General features: G+C 53.0%; 2 protein-coding genes across 2 annotated transcripts in view; both read left to right on the plus strand.

The window, feature by feature from the left end:
- The window catches only part of LOC113453015 (adrenodoxin-like), a 216979-nt gene that overhangs the window by 121150 nt on the left and 68943 nt on the right, over positions 1–26886 (plus strand). The gene's annotated exons all lie outside the window — the stretch shown is intronic.
- Positions 14860–26886, plus strand: part of MSN (moesin) — a 56458-nt gene continuing 44431 nt past the window's right edge. Inside the window, exon 1 of the mRNA XM_026703091.2 lies at positions 14860–15021. Coding sequence (XP_026558876.1) covers positions 15010–15021 — 12 coding nt within the window. The 5' untranslated portion in view covers positions 14860–15009. The remainder of the gene's footprint in view (positions 15022–26886) is intronic.

Genomic DNA, 26886 nt, shown 5'->3' on the forward strand with positions numbered 1-26886 from the left:
GAAACAACGGATAGAAACCAATCAAGAAGAAATTTCCTGACAGTGAGTGGAGTGGAACAATTTGCCTCCAGAGTGGTGGGGGCTCCGTCACTGGAGGCTTTTAAGAAGAGACCGGACTGTCTGGAAGGGTCTAAGGCAGGGGTGCCAAACTCAAGGCCCACGGGGCGGACTCAGGCCACGGGGGGTGGGCTTAGATCTGGCCTGTGGTGCCTCTGCCAGCCAAAATGGAGTTCCGGAGGGCTGCATGCCCCACCCCCCATCTCCATTTCTGCTGGCAGAGGGTTGCAGGGAGGCCACTGCAGCTGAAAATGGAGATCGGGAGCATGTTTTTGTGGGCAGAGCCCTCGGGCCACCCCCCCCCCCCAGTCAAAGACAACCCTGATGCAGACCTCAATGAAATTGAGCCTGACACCCCTTGTATAGCGTCTCCTGCTTAAGCAGGGGGTTAGATTAGAAGACCTCTAAGGTCTCTTCCGACTCGGTTATTTTGTTAGTATTCTACTAAAAATGCAGCTAGGGGGTGCAGAATGGATCCCAAGGATTAGTTGAGTATCAGGAGGCCACAAGAAAAGAGGTCTGTGGATCAGAGACCCCCTTTTCCTTCTGGAGATAATGATTTTAGAGGGCTCAGTTATCTCCGTATTCTTTGCTCAACACATTAATTGTACATTTACAAAAGGTGTTGGTAATTCCAATGTCACAGCCCAGCATCCCTACAGGAACTAAAAGACGAATAGAATATCTGTAGCTCTCTGTTGAAATGAAGGCTTCTTGACGGTTTCTTTGCAGCTTGAAGACTGCCAGGCCTGGTTTTTCCTGGCTCTTATGACCTGTTTCCACAGGGATTCCTCCGAGGAGCTGAGCTGCCTGCCCTCTGCACGGTGGCCGTGGGGTTGGGCAGTGGGGAGCACAGCCAGGCCTTTCTGTGGGCTGCTTCTGGACTGGCTGGCCCGTGGAAGGAAGAAGCCTCGACCGTCTGGTCACTTTGGTTCGGGACGTTCATGCAGAACCCTCTGGCAGCCTCCATCCCTGCCTTGAGGCTCTGGAGGGGGAGGTGGCCCCCAGTGGGACGAAGGTGCGGCTCGGTGTCCCGCAGCTCTGCTGCCATCCCATCCTTTCGCCTCTGCCAAAGTTGCATCCATCCCAGACTGTCCCGGGCCCTCCGCACCAGGGAGAACGGCTGGGTTTGGGGTCCTGGCTGGATGGGCCAGCCACCATAGGCAGTTCCTCCGCTTCTCCCAGATCGTAGGGCAGCAGAAGAGCTGGAGGATGGTTGTGGGGACGCAACCTTAGGAATGGTTGTGGGGAAGGCAGCTCTGGTGCCCAGCAAGAGTTTCTCTCCTAGGCTTTCATTTTGGCTCCCGAGCTCTAGCGGGGTGGGCAAGGGGCCCCTCCCTTATTCTTGTGGGTGGGATAGCTGACTTGGCCCCTCGTGGTTACAGATCCCTTCTGTCTGTCTGTCCTTGCTCAGTTCACCAAAGAAGGCTGATCAATGCATGGGAAAGGCTGATCAATGCCTTTCCCTGGCAGAGCCTGGCACAGGAGCCTGGCCTGAGGTCCCCCTTGGCTCTCCCTCCTCCTGGGTCGGTATCAGCACCCTGCATTCTACAGTCTGCCTCCACCTCCGTTACTCCTGCCTGCCACAACTGGGGGAGCCTCAAAGGTGTTTTTTTCAAAAAGGTAACTGGGCTGGGGTGGGTTTTTTTCCCCCCTTGAGGAAGAAGATGTTTTGCTTTTCATCCAAGCAGCTTCATCGGTTCTGATGGCGGGTAGATGGAAGGATAGGTACTGACAGGAGGGATGGGCTGTGGGAAATGGAAGGCCTGTGTCTTCTTTGCAGTCCTCTGGTTGTTGGTGCTCTCGTGGAGGCCACTTGTGCCCTCCGGTCACCTGCATCAAGGGTGGAATCTTCTTGGCATCTGAAATGGCTGCGTTCTGGACAGGCGATGGGTGTGGTGAATTCCTCCCACTCTGTGGTGGGAGGGCTGTTCTGTTCTAGCACCGATGTGCACTCTTTGGTCACCTGTGGACTCTGCTGCCTTCAAGAGGGGACCTTTGTCCTTCAAAGGCAGGGGATGGCTGGATCCTGTCCTGATGGGTTGACGAGACAAGTGTGCGTCGGTTATGACCTGCATGACTGAGAATCTCCACTGAAGTTTGGGGGAACCCATTTAAAGAGAGGCTCAGGCAGAGAAGCCACTCAAGGGCTTCTCCTCTTCCGGCTGGGGGAGAACCTGTCGGACTCTGACCAGCTGTGGCCCAGACACACCTGCAAAGTGGCTGCCTGGTGTGGTGGACAAGGTGCCAGCAGAGGTCCGAGTGGCCCATGGCGCCTCCACCTTCTGGCAACCTTTTGGTGACAGATGCGCCATTTCACTGGACAACACTTGTTACTTCTTAGGCCTCCAGTCAATCTGAAGGACTCTTCCAACCACAGAGCTGTCAGCCAGGAGAAACCATCTCCCTCGGGGTGGGGCTACCTCCGCTGGGTCATCCATCTTGGGGGCTTCCCTTGGTTGACCTGCATTGGGAAGGGTGAGGCTCAATGGCCTCAAGAGCCCCTTCGGAGCTAGAAGATTGATGGCTTACTTGTCATGCATACGGAGTTCATTCAGTATGAAAGATCTTCAGTCTTTCTCACTTCTTCAAGGATCAGGCATGGATCGCCTTCTCCTTTTCCTGGGTGGCTGCCAGGGACTAAATGAGGAGGCAATAAATCTGCCAAAGCCCAGGAGGAGCCACCCGACTTGGGGCCCGGGAGCTGAAGGCAGGTCATTCAGGAGGAAGTTTCTTTCCTGTTTTTTGCAATTCCAATAATGATTGATTGAATTTCCTGCCAGAGTTCATCAAATGTCTTCTCAGAAGTGGCCAGTAGGTCAAACCTATTTTGCATACGTAATATGGATTATTGGTGACATCACACTTCTTTGGAGGCCCTGCCTTTGGATAGTGCATAATCTGACCTTAGTCTTGGCCAACAATTCATGATCTGAACCACAGTCAGCACTTGGATATGTCTTAACAGCAAGACGGAGCTGGTCCATCGATGCCTGCACAGGACATAGTCAATCTAATAACAGCGAAGTCCATTTGGTGAGGTCCAAGTGTACAAACGGCCTTTGTGCTGTTAAAACCATGTATTCGTGATCCTAAATCTGTTTTCTTGGCAAAATTGGACCAAACGTTCACCTGCATTGTTGCTTTCACCTAGTCCAGAAGATGCCCGTTTCCACTGAAGTCATACAGGATGCAAACCATCTCTTTTGTTTCAGAGCCTCTTGGCGTAAAAGGCTTCTATCTCAGGCTGGGTTGCAGCCATGGTTGGGGCATTGACTTGGACAACTGTGATGTTGAGGGGCTTGGCACGAATTATGACGGTCACTGACAGTTGAGCAGCTTTCCCCTGCTCTAGGAGGTTGATTGCTTATTATATATGCCCCTCCATTTATTTTCCCCGTATCCTGTCCTGAATAATAGGCACTGAAGTCCTCAGGCTGGAAAAGGCCACTGCGCAATCAGCGTAGTTCCCACCTGATCATCTCACATTTGACGATACCTTGACTCGTTCCTCGGACATCCCATCTCTGTGCAACGCAGGAGGCCTTTTTGTTTTTGCCCCGGCTGCCTCAGCCGCTGGCTGCCTTTTCACCCCTCATTGGACATCCTATCCGACATGCTGAAGACGCTGTCCAGAGAACTGGAGTTTTTTGCAGAGTAGTTCAGCAGGTCTTCCTCCAACTTTTTAACTCACAGCACCGCTCTCACCCCCAAAGGATACTCCAGCCCCTTCCCACCGCCAACACCCGTCCCTCCCTCCACAAGAGGAGCATCCGCCTGCAGGAACTTAGAGATAGATAGATGATAGATGGATGGATGGATAGATAGATAGAGATAGATGGATAGATAGATGGATGGATGGATGGATGGATAGATAGATGATGAGAGATGATAGAGATGATAGATAAGATAGATAGATAGACAGATGATAGATGATAGATAGATGGATAGATAGATAGAGATACATGATAGATGGATGGATAGATGATATAGATGATAGTTAGATGAATAGATGATAGATGAGATAAATGATAGATGATAGATGATAGACAGATGATAGATAGAAGACAGATGGATAGATGATAGACAGGTAGGTAGGTAGGTAGGTAGGTAGATAGATGGATAGATAGATAGAGATACATGATAGATGGATGGATAGATGATATAGATGATAGTTAGATGAATAGATGATAGATGAGATAAATGATAGATGATAGACAGACAGATGATAGATAGAAGACAGATGGATAGATGATAGACAGATAGGTAGGTAGGTAGATACATACATGATAGATGGATAGATGATATAGATAGATGATAGTTAGATGAATAGATGATAGATGAGATAGATGAAAGATAATAGATGGATAGATGATAGATAGATAGACAGGCAGACAGACAATAGATGATAGATAGATGGATAGATGATAGACAGGTAGGTAGGTAGGTAGATATAGATATAATATAGATAGATATGATAGATATATGATAGATTTATGACAGACAGGCAGATAGATAGATAGATAGATAGATAGATAGATAGATAGATAGATAGATAGATAGATAGATAGATAGATAGATAGATAATTTGGTACTGTTTTAGGGTCTGCGCTGCCCAGGGCTATTTGCCGAGATGGGTGGCTACCCCACCGTTGGAAGGAACCCCCCCCCTGCACTTGAAGCCCCACCGCCCTCCTCAGGCGAGGCTGGTTTTGCAGGCCTCCAGGGGGGTTCGAGCTGCCCCTCCAGCCGCGGCCCTGCCTTCAGCCTCCTCTCTGCGGGCCCCCAAAGTCCTGGGCCAGAGCAAGTGCCCAAACTGGCCTCCCCAGAAACCCCGACGCGATGCCGCCGCCGCCCCCCCGCCCAGGAAAAACGGGGCTGCCGAGGGGCTCCAGGCGAGCTTCGGGCGGCGCCGGGGAGGAAGAGCTCCGGAGCCCTCCGGAAGCGGGTCCAGAAGAGGAGCGCCTTCGCGGGAGCCGGCATCCCGGGTGGCCGCGGATTCAGCCGCCGCCCCCTCCTCAACCCTCGGGCGGCCGCCGACCCGGAGGCTCCCGAGGCCCTTCGCCGCCGCCTCCGCCTCCTCCTCTGCCGCCGCCGCCTTCGGTCCGGCCCATATAAGGCTGGCCAGCGGCCCCTCACGGGGTGGGGCCCCGCGGCAGCCATGACGTCACGGCGCATTTGGGGCGACAATGGCAGGAAATCCTGGCGCGTTTCTCCCCCCGCCTCCCCCGGGAGCCCCCGCCTTGCACCCCTCCCCCTTGCGGCAACGGGGCTCCTCCAAAAGGCGGCCGGGCTTTCTCGCTCCCCCCCGTGAAAACTTCGGCTTCTCCTCCGACGAAAAGCCCCTCTGGGGCGGCAGGAGCAGGGGGACTGAGAGGCGCCCTCCGAGACCCGGGAGGGGCTTCCTCCGGAGAGCGCGGGGGGCCTCCGGGGCGTCTCCCTCGCTCGCCGAGGCTCCGCTGGAGGAGGCGGAGGCCCGGCTGGAAAAGGGGCAGGCCGGGCACTAACTCAGCCGGGCGAAAGCAGCGGCAGCAGCAGCAGCTCCGCTCGCTGGCCTCCGGCGGGGCTCCTGACCCAGGCAGGCCGCGGGCTGGCCGGCCAGGAGGGCTTGTCCGAGACCCGAGCAAAGTCTTCCATTGCTGGGGGCGGGGTGGGGGGGCGCGCAAGCCACGACCACCCAGCTGCGCGAACGGGAGAAACGGCGCAACGTGACGCCGCCAGTTTGATACCCGAAAGCAGCCGGACCTCTGCCAAGGGATATGACATTGAGGCTCACGAGTAGGTCGGCCTGGTTGTAGGTTTTGTTTCTTTATTGTTTCTATGAAGTGGAAAGAGTTTTGTACTGTGTGAGGTGATGGATTCTGTGTAGGGCTGGAATTGTTTGGTGAGAAATTGGGCGAGATTCTGTAGTGGTGAGTCTATGGAGCTGACTATGGGTCTGAGTGGTGTTCCTTCTTTGTGTATCTTGGGGAGGCCATAGAGCTTATAGGGAGGGAAGTCGAAAAAGCGGGCTGTCGTGTAGCCCTTCCCCAACCTGCCTTTCCTGTCAGCACCCATGGACCCTGAGCTGAGCTGAGCCTCTGCATCCCAGGCGCTCTTCTTAGCATCCCCCCTTCATTCCGTGGGCTCTTTTGCGACTTAGTTATTACCCAGCATTCTCTCAGCACTCTGCTTGTGCTCAGAGGCACATTTTCTAACAAGCTTCCGGCTGGAGTAATCAAATCTCAGATCCCACTATTTGCTAGTGGCGGCCACTGGATAAAATCCCTCTCCAGACTCCTGGCAAACATCTGGGTGTTTTGTTTGGTTTTTTATCTACCAGAAGGGAGAGAATGACCCTTTGCTACAGACTGCGGTCTAATCTTGAGAAAATAGAGTCAGCAAACAAAGGATCCTGGGCTCCCTCCGCTCTGTTGATCTACTGTAACCGCAGCCAAATAAGAATAAAAAATCGAAAAGCACACCCAGACGCCTAATCTTAGGCTGACCTGCCTCTGCAAGGCTTTGATCCCTGGGAGCCAAGGAGCGAGACTAGAGAGTCCGTTCTCCAGGTTGCAATTGTGACTGCGCGGCCTCCCCTAGGAAGCAGGGAAGACTGGCCAAGCAGGGGGTCTTCAGGGGTGGGGCAGGGAGGAGGCACGAGGACAGCCACACCCACAGGGCCATCACCTTGGCTTTTCTGACTCTTCCAGGCCTCGCCCAAACTTAGATGACTTGTCACGCGGCCGGAGCTAGTAGAAAGTGGGAGACAACCTGGAGAAGAATTCTTCTGAAGAAGCTCTGCCCAATCAGTCCTCTCCGCCTCGTCTTGGGTCTTGTAACCAGGAAAGGGAGAGGGTCTTAGGATGGCAGTGCACCTGCTGAGCCATTGGGTGGGGGATGATTCTGGAGTCGTCATCCCTCCCCCCCGCCCCCATCATATGCATCTGACAAAGAGGTGGGCTTTCTAGCAGTGGTCCTGCCTGGCAGCTTGGCCGCCTCTGTGGGCATCCCTGCTTGCTTGCTTGTTTAGCCTACGGCATTTACAGAGGTCATACAATCACTGAAATGTACATTTAGTTGAAATAAAGCATCAGCATAGAGATATATACAACTTGCCTATAATATGAGGACGCAATAATGGAGATAATATATTAAGGTAAAACCCATAATAAAATCACCATAATATGGAGCCCCAGAAGTGCGATGGGGTAGATGTGATAACTCGATGTCCAAGGAAGCCAACCGTCTGAAAACTCGGCTGGGGCTGGCTGGGGGTGTCATCCCAGGTGCCTTGAGATTCCCCGAGACCCCCTGTTCTTGGACGGTCTGTGTTGGACTCGTTTGTTCCGGTGCCCCACAGTCACACGGGGCTCTTGGCCCGCACTTAAAATCCTGTTCAGGGTGGGACTTGATTTCCAGCGGGGCCATTCACAGGAGGGCAGCCACAATTAACGTCCTCATGCAAGTGGCACAAAAGCCCGTCCGTCCATCCGTCCCCCGGGCAGGAGGACCACCGTCTGGACTTCTTTTCACCCCACCACGCAAGCTCCTATCTTCAGCCCGTGTCTCCGACATCCTTCACTCCGTGGCGAGAACCGGATGGTGGCCAGATGGTGCCACCAAGCCCAGGAGAGCTGGGCCAGGACTCCTCCCGAATAGCCTTCAGCTTTGGCCTAGCCGGGGAATCTCTGGCCCAGCAGGTTTTCCTGCGCTTTGCCCTCACCAGCTGCAGATCACAAGCAATTTCACCAGCTCCTGTCGGCCACTTGAAGAGGGTGGAAGGAGAGCTGGCAGACAACAGCCTGGTGGGCATCTAACCAGGAAGCATCTTGAGATTTTGCAGGGTGACGGATCAGAAGACCTGGGGAGGTGCGTGTGCGTGTCATTCCTCACAGGAACTTCATTTTCCTTGTCTTTTTAGTAGCGAGGACTCTGTTTTATCTCAACCACTTCCTGTTCGCAGGATTTGCCCTCAGCTCCAATCCCATCTCTCCCTCGACTTACTTCAACCAATAATGAAAGTAGTTGGATTTCTTGGAGCTCCATCCAGCATCCCTTCGAGGTCATTTTGATTTCCTCCTGTCTCTCTCTCTCCCACCAGAATCACCTCAGTCTTGAGCCAGCAGATCCTGGATCCTCTCGGACAATTTAAAAACATGACATTGTCATCACAATAATATGCAGCAGTCCAGAAAAGTTAAAAAATCCCAATAACTACTGAAAAACACGATGAGTTCCGAAGATCAAACCCAAGATGCGGATAAGAATCTGAGCCAGCTCTGAGAGGCATTTTCTGAAGGAAGGTTGCAGGAGTATACTACCTTGAGGTAGTGGGGGGGAACTCCCGTCCAGTTATTTGCACGAATAGTGCTGCCACTAATCCATGCGTCCATGCCAGGATGAATACAAAAGAACACAAAGGGAGACGCCAGGACAATAATGAGCTTTGTAGAAATGTTATTAGGACAGTTGTCCCCATATATACTCCAGGGCTTTGCTCTCAATCTGCCAGGTGAACCCAAGTGACAATGAAGGGGGGGGGGTCTCCAGGGTTTGACTCACAAGGGATTGGCTTGTTGGGCAAGTTTTAGAGACCCTCCATCTCTCTTCCCCCCCACTCCACCCACAAACCTGCTCAGTCTGAGCATCAGCAAGAAAGGTCAGCTATAAACGAGGATGGCTTGTCTCCTGGGCACTTGTTGCAACGGAAGAGGAAATAACTATCCGGGTTAGAGCAAAACCTTTGTTATCTCACAAGAACAAATAGGAAAGTCAGCTTGTCTATGCAGCCTCTCTGCCTGATGGGTCCAGTATTTAAAAAAATGCGGATTAATCACCCTCAGGTGGCTTGTTTCTGCAAATGGCAGGAAAATGATCCCCCCGCCCCAACAAGAGGCTAAAGAGAGGCAAGCAGCAGCGGTCAAGGGTTCGGATTCTGGGGATCCGTTTCTCCTCTCTTTGGTGCAGAGGCGGGATTCAGCAGGTTCTGACCAGTTCTGGAGAACCGGTAGTGGAAATTTTGAGTTGTTTGGAGAACCGGCCAGTCTCGTCTCTGATTGGAGATTTTACAGTCTCCTTCCCCTGCCACGCCCACCAAGCCACACCCACAGAATCCCAGTTTGGTCCCGTAATAAGGCTTTCCCGCTCCCCCTCCAAGTGCCGCCTCAGCAGCCGCTTCTCCCCACGGTGGCCTGAGAAGGCTGCTCCGCTGTGGGCTCCAGCAAGGCACAAGCCAGAGGCAGCTCAGGCTGGGTCAGGCAAAGGAGCCCGGGTGGGTGGGGTGGAGTTGGCTTCTCACGTTGCCTGGGCAGACCTGGCGGGGTTTGGGCAGCAACGCAGAGCGAGGAGCCCCGAGGGAGTTTGCCCTCACGAGAAGGCGGCAAAGAGGAGTCCAAAGACGGAGCAGAAGCCAGAAGATTCGCTTCAGTCAAGTTACTTTCTGGTGGTTTTGTTTGATTCGTGGGAGCCGTTCTCTTTATTCTCTCGAGGCTTTGTAATATTACAAAGTTTGAAAGTCAGGCCAAGGGGTGTGTGGGGCGGTGGGGCTGGCTGTGGGGTGGGGGTGGGTGGCTGGGGAGGGGAGGAGAAGATCCCCGATTAATCTGGCCATTTTTAACAAATGGTTAAAAGTATTTAAAACAAGGAAATAGCATGAAATTAAAAAAGAGGGCAGAGATGACCAACCGGAGGGGGACAAGCATGGCGAAGAGCCAAGTCCCTTCAAAAGACCAGCAGGGTGGGTGTGTTGTGGGGTGGGGGGAGGCAGCCTTATTCCAGGCAGCGGGGGCTGGGAGACCCGCTTCCGTTGCTTAGCCGGAGAAACTCGGAGCGTGCCACCCCTGCCCCATCCGATCAGCCGGAGCTCTTAGCGGAGACAGGTGGGTGCCAAGCGAACCAGGCCCTGTGCTATGTGGGGCTTTACAGGGAACGCCACCACCAGTATCAGAAATGTCAGGTGAGGCTCCGTTCAAAATCCAAGAAAGAAAACCTTAGACTCGGTTGTTCTAGAGAAAAGGACTTTTAGCGGAAATCAAAGTGGCAGCATCCAAAGAATTCAAGATCTGAGGCGAGAAAATCACATATACTAAGTTATGGCAACGTTCCCACCCACAGCGGTTCAAACTGGACACCCAATCTGAGATGTGCATGATGTCGTGTGGGGCATCTTCAGGTGGTATTTCAGACATCCGGCCATTGACCTTGGCCTGGATAGATAAGATCCAGTAAGCGGCAGCAGTAAGCAAGTGACCGTAAACAAGAAAGTTTTCCCAAGTTTTACATTTCACCAACTCAAGCCTCCGGCACTCTCCCCCCACCCCCCAAAAGCCCAATTTATCCTCCCTCCCGCCGTTACTATGGCAGCCGGAAAGACAAGCAGACGAAAGATTCTTGAAGGCTGACAGGAATCGTATCTGGAAGCAAACTGACAACCAGCACAGCTTGCAAAGCAGAGCTGTCCCGTGGGCCTACAAGATGTCCGTGATACGCCACTCTTGACCAGTTTAAGCTTCTGTGTAAGTCTTCAACGGCAGCCCCAAGTAGAGTGCCCTGCAGTAGTCCAGCTGAGAGGTGACCAGCTGGGCATGAATAGTGCTGTGTTGGGGCTGCACCTCCTAGAGATCCCGCTTGGTCTGAGGCTGTGTTCTCACTCCCAACCCATCTCAACGAGGAGCACTGGAAGCGTCGCCGGGGCAGAACTGAGCGTCCCTTAGGCAGAATAAAGGAGTGAGGTCCATTTGGGTCCTTCCTCTTCCTTCTGGGAAGCATCAACTCCCCCTGGCTATCTTCACAACAGCCCCCCCCCCTCCTCCGAGGCTGGCTGGAATACAGAGGATCTGGGTCAGCGGGCTAGAGGGTTGAGCCAGGGACTGCTTGGATCCAATCCACCCGTTTCCCCATTCCTCCATCTTCATCTTCACCGAAAAGGGAGGGACTGGCAACCTTCTAGAACTTGGGAACGGAGTCTGGCACTCTAAGGCTTTCACAAAGTTTGTGGTGGCTGAACAGCAGCTGGCAACACCCAGGTTATTTTTAGTTTTTTTAAAAATAGATTTTGATGAAACGAATTGAGGCAAATTTTGGATGGAAAAAAGAACCAAGGATCTTCTGTGAGGCCACGTTGAATCCTCCCAAACTGACCACTGCAAGACAAAGCCCAGTTTTATTTTTGCTGGGCCTTTTTAATTACCTGTGGACTCCGGAAACCATCTTTTGCAGAACTTTGCATTACAGATGTTTCCTTCCTTCCCCCCCCTCTCTCCCAGCTGGCACCTTTCTTTAGCAAAGATCTCCTCCGCCTCCTGTCTGCAGCCCTGAGTTCCCTTTGGAGAGACCTCTGCTGAACTCTCAAGATGCAATAAGAGTTTGGCCAACAGAGCTCCGCCTAAGGAAGGCTTTTGTTGGGCATTTGGATGTTGCAGATAGTGGACATAAGGGGGATCGGCCACCTCTTCCAATGTTCCACTATTCTGGGGCACAGCTGCCATGGCTAATCTAGCATCGCTGAGAGGAAGACCATGCAAGCTTTTGTCAGAACTCTTCCTCGGGCAGCTGCCGAGCGTGGCTACAACCTGGATGTTGGCATCGTTTACAGGGCTGGACCCACCCAAGGGAAGACTCTGTACAGAGTGCAGCCCCTTTCAGACCAGCCATTCAGAGAGGGGGTCCCTCCTCGTGGCTGCTGGGCCCTCCACCTGCTGAACCAGGCCGGACTTTTTCCAGGGACAGAGGCAGACGGGCACGGTCACCTCCCACCGGAAGCTGAAAATGTGCTGCCTTCAGCTTTAGCCCCCACCCCACGGTGTGTCTTGAACCCAGCTGTTCCGCTCCCTAGTATGTGCACAAGTGATGGCAGGGGACGGCCTGGGGGCCAGCCTGATGGGCAGCGTGGAAGGGGAAGCTCTCCAGAAGGGGCCAAACGGCTGGTATCCCTTGCCTGCCAGGAGCCCTGCAGCGGCCAGGCCTTCCTGACTCCGAGTCTGAGCCCTGGCGCTTGACCCGACTGCTGGCGAGGCAGGGAGGGGGGGGGAAGGTCCTGCAGAGAGAGGCCTGGCACTGCTGTGCCCCTGAGCCCACCCTGCTGGACGACCCTCCCGTTCTCTCTCACTCCCACCCTCAGTGACCTTGTTTTAAAAGCAGGGCAATGCTTAGAAGGGATGTTGAAATGAAGAGGCCATAAAGCGGAAAACAGCCCCCACCCCCTCCCCAAGAAAGAACCCAGTCCTGTGTTTTTAGAAGTGCAACGTGAACTGAATAACTTCCTTTCAAACTTGTTCTCAGGCTCTTTTGAGAAAGCTTGAAAAAAAGTTCTTCCTCAGAATGGCCCAGCATTAAAAAAACATGGGCTGATTAGTGAGACCTGGCAGAAAATGTTGTGAAGGATAAATTCACCCAAAACCAAAAGGATAACAAGAGCCTGAGGAGTTATGCGTGAAAGCTGGCTGGGTGCCTTTGGGCCAGTTACCCTCTCTCAGCCCAACCCACCTCACAGGGATGTTGTGGGGAAAAGAAGAGGATGAAGAGGTGATGAATATGTTTGCCACCTTAAGTAAAAATAAAAAAGGCAAGAAAGAATGAAAGAAAGAAAATCCTGCGCACACGGCTTATGAAATGCTTATCTCACTTTATATGTCTGTCGATTTATTTATGAAGCATTCATATATTATGCTGACAATCAAACACCTTTGAGAAATCCTGTATCAAGAGAGCCTTATATACTGTGTTATAGTCCTTTACAGCCCTGAGCAGTTTACAGAGTCAGCCTTTTGCCCCCAATAATCCGGGTCCTCATTTTACTGACCTCAGAAAGATGGACGACTGAGTCAACCTGGAGCCCCTCAGGATCAAACTCCTGACAATGGGCAAAGTCAGCCTGCAATACTGCATTCGAATCACTGCACCACCATGGCTCTTATATGAGTAAGTAGTTAAATGGATAAAAAGTAAAAATGAAAAATCAAATAGCACAACAAATAATTTCGATTTGGAATTCAGAGTATGGAGACACCCACCTGCTTGAAAATGAGGGAGAGCAACTGGGTGTCAGAGCGCATTGTCAGAATGGTTGCCTGTTAGAGCTGACCTAGAAACCAGGCAATTGGGAGTTCTAGTCCTGCCTATGAAGCATGAAAGCAGGCTGGGTGATTTTGGGCCTCTCTCTCTCTCTCTCTCAAACTCACCTTACAGGACTGTGGTTGTGGAGAAAACAGGAGGAGGAAATATGTTCGCTTTGAGTAATAAAAAAGGTAATAAAGGCAGGATAAAACTCTATGCTCAAAGCAGTGCCCAGCAAGGCTGGCTGGGGAATTCTGGGAATTGAAGTCCTCCTAGGTGCCGGGACACTTGCTGTCCAGGGTGTTCTGCACAGCACCTTGAGAAACATGGCGGCAAATCATCCACGGATACTTTGTTTCAGGAGGAGAAAAAAGCCTCAATAAAAAATCTAGGGAGGTTTTTATGGAAGGATTCTCTATAATATGAACTATGGTCCAGGAATGTTTTTGGAAAATATCCCTTTTCCTTTCAGAAATAAATGGGAATGTTGGGTGAAATTGTTAGGCTGGATTTGTGCAAAATGCTTGAGCAGATAGATTTGCACTTGTGTGAAGCTACATTAAATTAGACTGGGCTGAGTGAGGGAGTCATGGACAACTCAGTGTCCAGCCATTGAGGAAGATGCCCGCCCAAGACTCAGCAGCTGCTGGGCACCGCCTGACTGGCCTTCTCTCCCTTGGCCCAAGAGTCCAGGATTCAGGACGGTGGCAGGCGCCCACCAGCCGTTCTGCACCAGCCGTATGGATGACTCGGTTGTTGGGAGTCACCTTGAGTGTTGGTGTGTATGGAGAAAAGGGAGCAAGGGTGCAACCTGCAAGCAAGCTTCCTGGGCAGGAGAACAGCATGGGAGGAATCCGTGTTCTGCCTTCACACAATACAGGGGCCGTGGCCGAGCCAAGAGGAATGGAAAGAAAAAGGAATATAGAAAAAGGGGTTAGACGGGGCTGCCCTCATTCTCCTCTCCTTTTTATATTTGCCCTAGAATCACTTTTAATGCGTATTAGACAAAATCCTGAAATTAAAGGAGAGTCAAATCAGAAGAATATAAATTACAAGCGTTTGCTGATGATATGGTCTTTTTTCTGGAGGAACCTATGGAAAAAGGATATAATCTAATAAAGGAATTAGAACAATTTGGCTTTAAAAATTAAATAGAAAAAAGACAAAATTAATGACCAAAAATTTAACAGAAACTCAGAAGGAAGAATTAGAAACAATGATCGGGATACAAGTAACAACAAAAAAAAGAGGAATGGCAGCAGCGACCCGACGCAGAAACGTTCCCAAGGGTCGTCGGGCAACAGCTGCAAGGGAAGCCCCGCTCTGAAGCCTCCCGGTCGGTGTCCCGTGTTGGGCGCGCTGACCTGGGGCTGGGGCTGGGGCGAGGACGCGGGGCCGCACTCAGCGCCCCGGGCAGCCCACGTCTGGCAGGCGGCCTGGGGGGCCCTGGACATTCGGGTCCCTCTCCAGAGGCCCGAGAGCCTTCGCCGCCCGCCGGGAGGGGGAAAAGCGACAGAGCGAAAGCGACGCGCCTCCATCGCAGCGCCGAGCCCGCCGGCGCCGCACCAGATGCTCGCGAGCGGCGTTTCCTTCTCGGGCCGGGAACGATGCTGGGAGCGCCCGCCGAGCCCCCCGCCCGGCTTGCTCCCCCCCGCCCGCCTCCTAGGCCGCGCACCGGACGGCCTTCGCACAGGGGCGCCGTGCCGGGGAAGCCCCAGGGCGGGGAGGGCGCGAGACCCGCCCGGGAAGGGCGGGAGAGCGGCAGGAGCGTCGGGGCGGGGGCTGCAAAGTGCCGGCCCCGAATAAAGGCGGCGCGCTTGGCCGAGGCTCTTAGCCTGCCGACGAGTCACTCCCGCCGCCCAGCACAGCTCCCAGCCGAGACGCCCGCAGCCCCAGGACGCCCAGCCCGCCGGCAACATGCCGAAAACGGTACGGGGGAGGGGTGGGAGAGGGCAGGGGAGGGGAGGCCGCGGGCCGGAGGCGCCCCTTCTCCTCCTGCGGCGGCGTCGCATCGCGGCTGCCCGAGTGCGCGGAGCGGAAGGGCGTCTCCCGGGGAGGCAGCGCCGAGGGGTCTCCGCTCCTAACGCGGACCTTCCTTGCACCGGGCATCGGGGGGTGTGTGTGTGGGTCTCGCCCCGCCGCCCCGCCCGTGAACGGGGCCGTCGTTCGCGGGAAGGGGCCCAGGCCAGCGCGCCGGCCCTCCGCCCACGCGCTCGCCGCTTCCGCCCACGGCCGCTTGGGAGGTGCTGAGCCCCTCGGCCTCGGAGCGAGCCGGGACCGTCTCTGGTGGCGCTACCGGCAGCCTCGGCCGCTGCGCCGGGCGGGCGCCGCCCGAGGAGAGCGCTCGGCGCGGCGGAAACTCCCGCGGGAGGCCCGGCGGCGAGGAAGCCGGGACCCAGGGCGGCGATGGGCGGGAGTCGCCCGCTGACCTCAGGGCCGGCCGTGGCAACCGGGTCGGAGCACCGGGCTGCCGTCGGGTGGGAAGGAGCCCAAGGAGGTGCGGTGGGCTCGGCAGCTTTGCGCAGGCCCGCTTTCCTCCTCCTCCTCCTCGCGGGCAGCGGGCGGGCCGGATGCCGGTGCCGCGCCTTTGGGAAAGCGGGCCTCACTCCCGCCGGCTGGAAAGGGCGAGGCAGCCCAGCCTGGCCATCCTCCGGCGGGCAGGCGGCCGCGGGGGGAAGGCCCCGCGGAGCATCGCCGGTTGCGCTGCGGCTGGCAGGAGGATGCCGCGGCTGTTGAGGAAGGCAGAGGCCGGCCGGGCCCCGCCAAACCTTTCCCGCCCTTCAGGCCGGAGGGGCGGCGGCTGCGGGCGAGAGTTGGAGCAAGGGCAGAATTTCCTCCGCGTGGCCATTTGCCCACGTGAGGCCCAGGAGGCGTCCACGCAGCAAAGGCAGCGCTTCTGCAGGCTCGACCCGCTGCCTCCCGCCCGTCGAGAAAGAGCCCCGGTTCGTTTCGGGCGCCAATGGCCAGTCCGGGCCTGCCGCTGTTGCTCGGGGCTGGGATCCAGCGGCGGGTGGCCGGCGCTGCCTCAGCTGGGAGGGCCCGTTTGAGGCGGCGTGGTTTTCAGCTTCCCATTCCCTGGATGGGGCTTCCGTTGCCTGCGCTGCAGCGTTTCTCAACCTTGGCAACTTCAAGCTGTAGGGACTTCAACCCCCAGAATCCCCCAGCCAGCAGGACCCGCCCGCCATAGTGTCTGGCCAGCCCTGTTCGTGGCTTTGGCTGCGTTTCAGTCGCTCACGCCTGCCTTTCTCCCAGAAGCGTTGCCTGGGTGGGTGGGTGGGGAAAGGCCGGTCGACTCCTTGGGGCAGAGCCTGAGCCCTGCAGGATTTCAGCCAGAGGCCCCACCCAGCAGTTGCCCTCTGAGCCCCCTTGGCCTGGAGGTGGCGGGCCTTCTTCCTGCCAGGCCTGTGTGCAGGGTTCCCTGTCTCCTGGTGCACAAGGACCCTGGTGGAAGAGCCTCTCCGGCCTCTGGCTTCTAGCAGCGTCAGCTTCCAAAAAGCTGAGCAAGGCCCTCCTCTATTGCAGAGAAACGAAAGCTGCACCTACTCTCAGTTGCAGCAATGGCTGCTCTTAAGGGGGAGGGGCAGTTTTCCCAAGGAGCCAACATGACAAACGGGGGCTGCTGTGGAGGGCTGAACCAATAGAACTGAAGGTGTGTAGGCACGCACACGCGCGTGCACGACATGTGTAAATGGAAAAATAGTTGCGGCGGGCTGGGGGTGGGGGTGGGAGCAACCTAGTTGCATTGCGTGCATGGTAGTATTTCCATTTGGTTTCTGATTTCCAAGTGATCTCACATGGGCTAGACCGGGCCAGATGTGGCCCTGGGGCTGTACAAAGCCCTGGTCTGGTCTAAGGGATCTGCAGTCCAGTATTGTGGACCCCCCCAAGTCTGAAACTGAAGCAATTCCCTCGAACCACAGTGGGTTTTGTCCAGAGGTGTCAGCCTTTCCAGGTGGACCAGACAAGGAATATGACCAATAAGATTAATTCTGCTTTATGGTACAGCTACATAAACAGAATTTGAAAGTACAGTGCTGCAGGCTGTGGTCTTGAAGAGGTTCCTTCTAAGTCTCTTGCCCCACCCAGCCACAGGCTGTGTCCTCTTATCTGGCCGCTCCTAGTCCATGTTTCTTTGCCCCTCTTCCCCTTCTGACACACCATGGCAAGATACGAGCACCTGGGACTCCTGACCCTGACAAGAACGATAGTTGGATCCCTGTGGAAAGGTAGAGGCCAGGGCACCTGAGGGACTGGGGTGCCAGTCCCTGGGACCCAAGCGCTAGTTCCAGGGCATGGTAACTCGTGGCTAGAGAGCTTTGCACTTTTGACCAATGTCACTGGTTCACTGTGGCTGCTCATAAGAATGGCTGCCATGTGGGCGCAGCTGTTTACAAACTGGTCCTTTAGCAGCAGACGGCAGCAGTGCGTGACAGATGCTCTGCCATCCCTTCTGGGATGCTCTCGCTCACCTGCCTTACCTGCATCTTTGCATGGGATTGGTTGGCACCCTCCCAAATGCAGCCAGGTTTACTTTTGAAGAATGCCCTTGGAGGCTGGCTTATTAACTTGTGTTGTTTTTGTAATATTCTTTAAGTTGAAAATAAGTCAAATGGTGCAGAGAGATCCAGCCCTGCAGGAGAACCTGTTGATGCCAAGCCAGGAGCAAACCAGAGCTCACAGCTACAGTTGGGGGTGCACAGCATGGGGAGCTGGGCCTCTGGAGACTGGAGGCATCTTGTCTTGGGGGACCGATGGAGCTCCCCGGTTTGCTAATCGCATTTGTGGTTGGTCTGGTTTTGCTGCCTTATCTTGGACCAGGGCCAATGGCTGTGGAGAGCTTCCGTATCTTTTATTCTTCCTTGTGTCTTTCAAAATGGAATTTCAGAATTTTCCCTGGGATCACAGAAATATACATAGCTGACATAAGCTGTAATGAGGTATATCTTTCTGACTTCTGGCTTTGGAAGGAAAGTTTTGAGCTGGGCTCCTTTCAGGTCTTCACTGTGCACTGAGAACATGTTAGTTTGAAGCTGGCAAATGAGTTTGGAGCTGCTGCAGAGCCTTGTCTGAGCTTGACTAGGACGGCTTCCTTGGCTAAGGAAGGTGAGGTGTGCTCAGTGTTGAGAGCGTCAAGTCTGTACTTGACTTCCTTTTGGAGAAAAAAAACAGGAAGATTTTAGCGGAAAAGATTCCAAGGGACAATCCTGGTTTATTTTCTAGCTGAAAACTTTAAGGAGCAATATAGGAGGCGCCTTTGATTAGCTCACAACAGGAGAGCATTTTTCAAAGTGGCATAGATGGGGGGTGGGGGAAATGCAACGCATAACTTCCTTAAAATACTAAGGGTATTGTGAGTGGATTCCCCCCAAAAAAAAACTGCCCGCCAGAGATCAGTTTGATTCTCCTAACTTCTTCCTTCTTGGGTTGTACAATGGCTTCTTTAAAGAGATATGGGGTATTTGATACTTGAGTGGTATAACCTTTGAAATGAGATGGAGCCGCGGCTTTTCTTTGTTCATTTTTTTTTAAAAAAAGCCCTGCCATTTTTAGAAAGAAAGAAGCCAAAAAGGCTGCTTTGTTCCTAGGCAGGGGGCCTTTTTGTGACACGCCAGGCTAGCACCACTGTGGGGTTTGCAGGCCTTCTCTGGAGAAGGCGGATGTCGTAACCACCCCCCTCCCTTCTCTTCCTGTTCCCTTCAGAGGCCGCCTCCCTTCTGCCCCTCCCCCCCCCCCAGGCCTGGGGCCACCAGCAGCCCATCTGCATTTTCAGGCCTTGGGTGCATTGGCAGCCACCTGCAGCTGTGATTCCATAGCTTGAAGGTGGATCTGGGGAACAAATCCAGGAGGCTGACCCTGCATCCAGCCTCCCTAGCCAAATTCCTAGCTGGAGTCCTTTGGGCAGAGCTCATCTGCAGCCGTGGTGCCTTCTGGCCACCACTTAGGACCTGAGGAAGGTGTGCTGGTTGCCAGGTGAACTCCTGGGGGCTGATTTCCTCAGATTCCCACAGCGCCTGGGTCAGTTAGAAACTATTGGATAAAAACTATTTTGTCCGATCTGATGATTAAAAAAATTAATATTATATATTAAAATTTAAATTTTAAAAATTTAAACAAAGCCAGAATTCCTGGGCTCTATTAGTGCAGAGTTTCTCAACTTTGGCAACTTGAAGAAGTGTGGGTTTTTTCAGCTCTCGGAATTCCCCAGCCGGCCAGGCAGCCATGTTGCCTGAGGGATTCTGGGAGTTGAAGTCTTAAAAGTTGGCAGGATTGAGAAACAGTGTCTTTGTGTTTGAAAGTACTGCAAATGACAAACTGAGAATGCACATTTAGCCTCGTTAAGGCAAAAGTATGTCTTCAGTGAGGCTGAGTAGCACTCTTGTTTTAAGTGTGCCAGAATTACCCCCATGGTCTGAAATGGGCCCCTTTTCCCAGGCAGAAATCTGTACTTGGGTGTTATTTATTTTTTATGTTATTCAATTAAGTCTTAGGGTTTTTTTTATTTTTTAATCCCACCTTTATTTTGTTTATAAATAACCCAAGGCAGGAAACATACCTAATACTCACTCCTTCTTTCTCCTAGTTTCTCTACAACAACCCTGTGAAGTGGGCTGGGCTGAGTGGGGGGGGCGGTGACTGGCCCAAAGGGGTCCTGCTCCAAGAGAAAACCTGAATGTGGTTTATTCAGATTAATTTGAATCGATTTGTGATCCCTCATTTAATAACCTCTTTTTGTCTCATGAAAATCCCACTGTGGGGAGAGTTTACAGGTCTGAGGGCCATCCAGAGGTTCCCCCCCCCCCCCCGGCCTTAGGGTATTCAGTGAGATTCCTTACTCGCTTACTGGAGCAATCTGAAGGCCTTGGTGACTCAGGGTCCTTATCTTCTGGGAGATTACAGCAGGAATGTGCAACTTCTTTCCATTGCTGGGGGGCGGGGGCACGGGGGGGGGGCACATTCCTGGTCCTGCCCTGCAAAGCGTAGAAATGAGCCCTTGGTGGCTGTTAAAGCTCCGCCGTTTCTTGTATCCCTGTGTTGCTTCTCATGGTTGCCTGGACTTTTGCAGCCCAGGTCTGTTTGGCCAACATAATCTAGAAAGTGGGCAGAGCCAAAATGAAGCTGTCATCAGAAATTAAACTATTTATCATGCCAGTACTTTGATTACTTCTGGTCAGGTTATTTCTGTACCTCTGGTTTGCATTCGGTATATTCGTTTGATTTCTGTAACAGTCAAATAACTTCTAAGAGTGAAGCAGTCTTGCGATACAATATCTTTATTTTGCCTCATTAGAAATCAAAACCAGGGCCTTGGGGGTTGAACGGGTAAACGATCTTTCCTAAAACCTGGTGCCTTCAACATTTGTGAACAACCTTCAGAATTAAGTCTTTGAGACCATTTCTTCTCCTGACCTCAAAATAGACCACCCCAATCCCAGAGTTGGCTCCTGAGCAGAGCAGAGGTGTGGTGTTCCTGTATATCTTTGTAGACAGTCGCGCTTAGTGCTTTCCAACACCTAGAGGATGGCTAAAGAAAGCAGCCAGGCCTGAAATCCACTTACTGACGCTTTCCTCATGCCAGGCATTCTCTCTAGAGGCATGGAGGATACTTGTCCCAATTGGTGCTATTTCAAAAGGCAAGTGGGCTTCGTTTTTCATTTCACTTCTCATCCAAAAAGCTTCTTCAGAATTCAAGAACTTTCTTGGATGAGAAGCATCTTCAAGGAAAAACAAAAGTCCAATTGCCTTTTGAAAAAGCATCTTTGGGACAGTCGTAACCTGGATGACTGAGAATCTCCATAGCCATTGAGGATACTTGTGCCTGATTTACATCTGTGTATATTTGTATGTTGGATACTTTCATAAACATTAAGGTTAGTTGTTCTTTTTAGGTTAGGATAATTCTTTTTTTAAAAAAAAAAGAAGTAGGCTTTGTTCCTTATTGCTTAAAAGAGCCAAGTTATAAGACCATAAGTTATAAACCCTGAATTGGCCCAGTAAAATAAAAGAGTCCTTCATATCAAGGTTTGACGGCTGGAATTGCACGACTCCTGGAATTATTGACCAGCGCAAATAGTTCATTCTTGACCAGAGAGATCAAGATGGTGAAGACTTCCTGAAAAATATATCCTAGTTACATCTAGAGTTATCTAGTCCATTTCAGCCCTGCTTTTGGTCAGGATGTGGGACTAAGTCACTGGGCTTTTATGCCAGGAAGATTGGAGCATAGATATGTTACTCTGAAGGCCCCGGCAGCAGTTGATGGCTTATTACGTGCCGGAGAGTGGAAGGGGATGGTTTCCTCGCTTGACAGCATGGCTGTTAGCCTGGAGTGCCCTGTGGGGTCCATCTTGTTCCCATATTTGCCAGCAGTGCAAAAGAAATCAGCTGGAGCTTTGCTGTGAGTTTTCATCAGCATTTCAATAATGGTAGTTTTATTACTTCTTGTCATTAACCCCAAGCAAATTGGCCTCAGATGTTGCTTCGGTTCAGTAGTATGTGGGACGAGGGTGAACAAACTGAAATTGAAGCCAGACAAGCCAGGAATTCAAATTTCTGTAAGGAAAAGTGGCTAAGGGCTGGAATTCGGTCGAGAAACACGCAACTTGTCTGGAAGTATTCGGTGGGGGAGGGGGGGGGCTTCCTAGCAGTGCCCTATGGCAGTTTTCAGATGAAAGCTGGGAAGCACATTGACAGAACTTGGCAACAGTTATCCGTGCCTTAGTTGAATTGCAGTTTGGGCTGCTCCGGTACATCGATGCATGAAAAGTAGCCAAGAAAGCTGCTAGCCATGAACGGAATCACAATCATGCCGTGCCCACACAGATGCTGTAGGTTGGTGCCGCTCACTGCTTGTTTTCTGGGCTCCATTCAGTGTCAGATTCTTCCTTGAAAGCGACACAGGCCATCTCGTTTGCTAGCAAAAGGGGGGTGGGGGGGAGGAGAAAAGAGGCTCTCGGAGAAGTCCAGCTTCTGCTCAAAAAAGTGAAAAATATATATATATTCAGGATGGCTCACTTTTAAGGCTTTGGAAGAGTGTTCTATACCTTGCAATGTCAGAAATGCTTAGGAATTGACTTTGCCTTTTGAAATGTGCTCAGTGGTTGTGGTTATAAAGTGGGTTGGGAAGATCATCTTCCCTTTTAAGGGAAAAAAACTGAGTAATTATGGCAAAAAGGAATATATGAACTGTTCTGTCTGCTGCCTTTCATATTCTACTATTTCATATCTTGGAAGCATTTTACTAGCCGCTGCCAGAAACAAGACGTTCCTTTTATTTGTGCCAGTTCATTACAGTTTTACTAAAGACCTGCTCTTTTTTATGCTTCCTCTGCTAATTTACTAAGCATTCTGTTGTGTTACTGTGATTATCAAGGGAAAAAAAAACAAGGAAAAGGAGACTGAAAAGGACGCAAGGTTCTCCAAAGGTGACTGTCCTATAATTAAATCGCACTTTGGAGGACCTCAACAAGGGTCCTTTCCACCTTCTTCTTTTCCCTGTTCATTCTTTGAACAAACGATTTGCACAGGGAAGGAAGAACTTTCTCGGTTTCTGATTTTTCACGAAGAAGAGTTAGAGCTTCCTTGCTTGCTAGGCCTCTTGAATTCTCACGCCGCCACCCCACCAATATCCTTCCCTTGCAGGATGTTGCCCGCAATGTGGCAAGTGTGTTTCCTCTTTTATTTTAGCACCAAGAGCGGCTTGGTTTCTATTAAAAAGGATTTCAGCTCTTGGTGTTTATTACTTAACATGGCTCCCTTGGCGTGGTGAAGATCTCTGAATCATACAATACCCACCAGCGGCATAAAACACAGCCTCCCTTCCCCAAATGGGTTTGGAGATCCCCAGTCCCTCCAGAAACGGCTGCAGCCGTGCCGTTTTCACCATAAGAAGGGGAAATTGCTAAATAAATGGAAAGTGATCAAATTTACTTCCGTTCAGTTGTGCCCGAACTCAGAGACTGCCTGGACAAGTCCTTGCGGATTTTTGGGGGCAAGATTTTTCAAAAGTGGTTTGCCATTGCTTGCTTTCCAGGGCTGAGACAAAAGGGACTGGCCCGAGATCACCCAACTGGCTTTGTGGTAAATATGGGACTAGAACTTACCCTCCCCTGACTCCAAAGCCTTGGGCCTTAATCACTACACTAGACTGGCTTTTAACTGGCTTATTGCTTAATTTACTTACAGTATATTTAAATGAGGTTTAGCTTCCTTTTCTGTTCTTTGGAGTCCAGCCTTGAGGCAGGTTGGTCAAAGGCTAAGAAACGACCCTTAGTTTCAATATCTGAATAAATCTGAAGAGACTTGAATTAGTCTGCCTTGGGTGGGGGAGGGGCATTTATCTTCCTCGACCCTCATGAGTTAACCTGCAGCCAAAGGATGGGAGCCCCACTGGGATGTCTGGGCACAACATCGCCAGAGATCTGCTCTGGGCCACTGATTGGTCCCATTGAACCTAATTGTTAGGTACAAAACTTTGGAAAAAATCCAGAACTTAAATATTCACCAGTTCCCTGAAGTGGACCTCTGAATAAAATTGGACTGAAACTAACCGTTAAGAGCCCTTGTTATCTGTGTTTAAAAGCTCTGATGGTTTATTTCTTCAATTTACATGCCCCCCCACCTCTCAAACTTAGCAATGGCAGCCAAAGTAACACTCAGGGGTCTCAGCTGGAGGGGGGGGGGTAGCAAGGCCAAGACTGCCCTCCAAGGTCAGGTGGGGAGGGGGAGAGCAGGGAACTGCCCAAGCGGCACGTGCGCCTGAAGGGCTGGGGGGAGGCTGGGAGATTGTGAGGGCAGGACTGATCCCCCCCCTCCTTTTGTGGGGTATCTGCAGGGTTTTGTTTTGGCTAATTAAATACAATTGCTTAGTTTAAGACCAATGGGCTTTGTTGGGTCTTTCCATCCCAAATTCTGCAAATTGGGGTGGTGATTTTTAGGGGACAGGTCACAAAAAAGGGACAGGGGGAAAAAAATGAAAAGAGGCCCACCCTTCAAATAAGTGCTTGCTCTTGGAAGGACAAAACAATTTAAACAGAGAACGCAGTCTAAAGTATTAACCAATCTATTAAAAGTGGCAGATCAAACGCCTCCTAAATATCTTGGCGCAACCCTCTTTGTTTACAGCCTGTTAATAAATGCTGGCTTAGAGGCCTCTCCTTTGCCAGGTGCTGCTGGCTGCCTGCCTTGGTCCTCGGGTGCTTTTACGGCTTCCAGAGAGTTGGGGAGGAAGAGAACGCAAAATGCAGCAGCCGAAGGACGTTCACCAGTGGCACCAGGTTGTCTCACTTGCCAGCTTGCAAAGTGGGTTGTGTGTCTTTGTGCAGAGGCATTCTTCCCCCAGGGGGGCGGAATGTTCTAGGGATGGGAGCCCATTGTGAAGGGTCTGCTTGTGCTGCAGCCGCCTTATTTACTCCCTCGAGTTATGCTCGTAGAATGGTCACACAGTACCTGAAATCCATGGCAGAAACACAAAAGCCAATAAAAGAGGAGTCAGTCCGAACTACGTGCGGTAAGCAAACGGCTGGCATTGCTTTAATGCCCGCGAAGCCGGTTTTAGTCACCGGCCCTGCAGAGTTCCTCTTCATGTTAGTGGCCACCTGAGGCGATAAACGGAGTGGACTTTCCTCCAGGTGTTTCCAGAAAGTAACCCCCTCCCCCAAAACTCCTGAAGGCCAGAGAGCCTTCGTAGCTCTGAGAAAGGGTCCTCTGTGTGTGTGTGTGCGTGTGTGTGTGCGCGGGGGGAGTGTTCCCCTCCCCTGAGATCTGCTCTTGAGAGGATGGATGGAGGGAAGTGAGAGAAGCCCAGGAGACCACAGGAACCCACCCACCTCCATTAGCGACATCCAGGTGTTGTTGCTGCTGGGTCACCTGGTCACTGAGTAGGTGCAACATCCCCCTCCCCGATTGGGGTTTGCGCCCCTCCTGCTTTGAAAGGAATTTCAATAGTAAATGCTTTTATTTGGTGGAACAAGAGCTGGTCGGGAATGGAAGAGGAGCTGGTCGAGGCAGGGAATTTTTCTACCTGGCACCAGGTAAGACGGACTAGGAAGTTGGAGAGTGATGATGAAAAGCAGCAAACGTCTTAAGCATGGAATAGCTTGAACTGGCAGGATGGGGGAGGCTGCCAACACGCTTGGGAACTCCACTGGGTGGGCCCATCGGCTCCTATTTCCAAATTGCCGAGAGTAGCAAAACTGTCTTTAACTCTCATATCTGAGCAACTTTCAAATCCTTTTTTTTTTTTAAGTTGAAGTTCAGTTTTTTATCAGTGAAGCCTTGCTCTCAACCTCCTGACCTAGTTCACAAGGCTGCCCTCCAAATTCCTTGCGCAGACCAGGCTAAGGTGCCACCAGGGCTCTTGGGCAGGGCGGGGTCAAAAAAGTCAAGATGGCAGCTGCGACGCGTGGTAAGGAAGGGGGAGGGGCTTCAATCCAGGGGCTGTGGCTGCCAGGGCAGAGGGGAGGGCGGGGTCCTCCTGCCCAGGGAGGGGCTTGCCTCTTTTCCTAGCAGGCTGGTTCAGCTGCTTGATTCAGTATTTGGAGCTGGAAGTGTTTGCTCCATTTTGTGCCTATACTTATTTGGACATAAACTCACCTTATAAAAAACAACCACCAGTCATCCTCAGATATCTGGGCAATGATGTCGGATAGGGGTGTTGTGGGGGGGGAGCAGCCCTCAAACAACGTTGGAGTTGCTCCCTAAATCCCCTGCCCGGGTGTGGGGGGCTGGAGGGGGCTGCGTTTGCCGAATGGCTCCTTTCCATGCCGCGAGCGCCTGGGTTGGTTTTTTTGCACCCGAGGCTGGCTGAGGTCTGACATTGGCGGGCTGGGCCTTTCATTCAGATGGTGGGGAGGAATCGGGGGGTCCATGGAGCTGGCAAGCGAAGCGCTCATTCCAACCGGGAACAGCCACCCCAGCGGCGGATTTGGCTCTTTCGGAGGCAGCCGCACCTCGTTCGCGCCGAGAACTCGGCCAGCCGGGATGAATCCCGCAAAGGGACCGTCGGGGCCCCTGGTGGAGCCCCGCCCCCCACCAGCAAGGGCCACCGAGCAAAGCCTCGCCGCCGCCGCCGCCGCCTCCCGCTCCGCTCCGCGGCCGGGAAACGACGCGGCTGCCGCCCAAAGGAAGCGGCCGCGGATCTGCGCCCGGCAGCGTCCCGCGAGCCTCCGCCGCGCTCTGGGCTGGGGCGTCTCTGCTCCTCCGGGCGCCGCCGCTGCCGCCGCCTCCTCGGCCCCGCGCCAGGCTCGCAGGAAAGGGTGACGCGGCGCTTCCTCCGGATGACGCCGCCGCCGCCGCGGGCCCTTCCCGGCCGCTGCGGCTCCGAGAGCGCCTTATTTGGCCGGCTCGGCTCTGCCCCCGCCGCCGCCGCCGCCGCCGCGCTTGGGAGACGGCTTGGAGGCGGGCTCGGCTCTGCCGGCCCCTGGGGATGACCCGCCCGGGTGGCCTGGGGCTGCCTCCCTTCCCCAGGCGCTGCTTGGCAAACCAACCGCCTGGGAGCCCCGCGGGGACCCCAACCCTCCAGCCCCCCTTGATAAGGGCCGGGAAGAGGAGGGACAAGGAGGCGGTTCTCTTGGGCTTCCTTCTGACCCCCCAGACCGCTTTGCCCTGGGAAGGGCGGGCAACGGCGCCTCGCAGGTGGGTTCAGGGCGCCTCCTCGGCTTCTTCCCGGCCTTGGCCAACCAGGCCCATTGAGCCGGCCTCTCTCCTCCTTCCTGCTTGGCTCTTTGCAGGCAGCCTTGGGCTAAGCGGCTCCCTGTAGAAACCAGAGGAAAATGGCAGAGAGCAGAGACCCCCCCA

Source organism: Pseudonaja textilis, chromosome 12, assembly GCF_049901715.1.
Source record: "Pseudonaja textilis isolate UNSWEBS1 chromosome 12, rPseTex1.2, whole genome shotgun sequence".
Taxonomy (NCBI): Eukaryota; Metazoa; Chordata; class Lepidosauria; order Squamata; family Elapidae; genus Pseudonaja; species Pseudonaja textilis.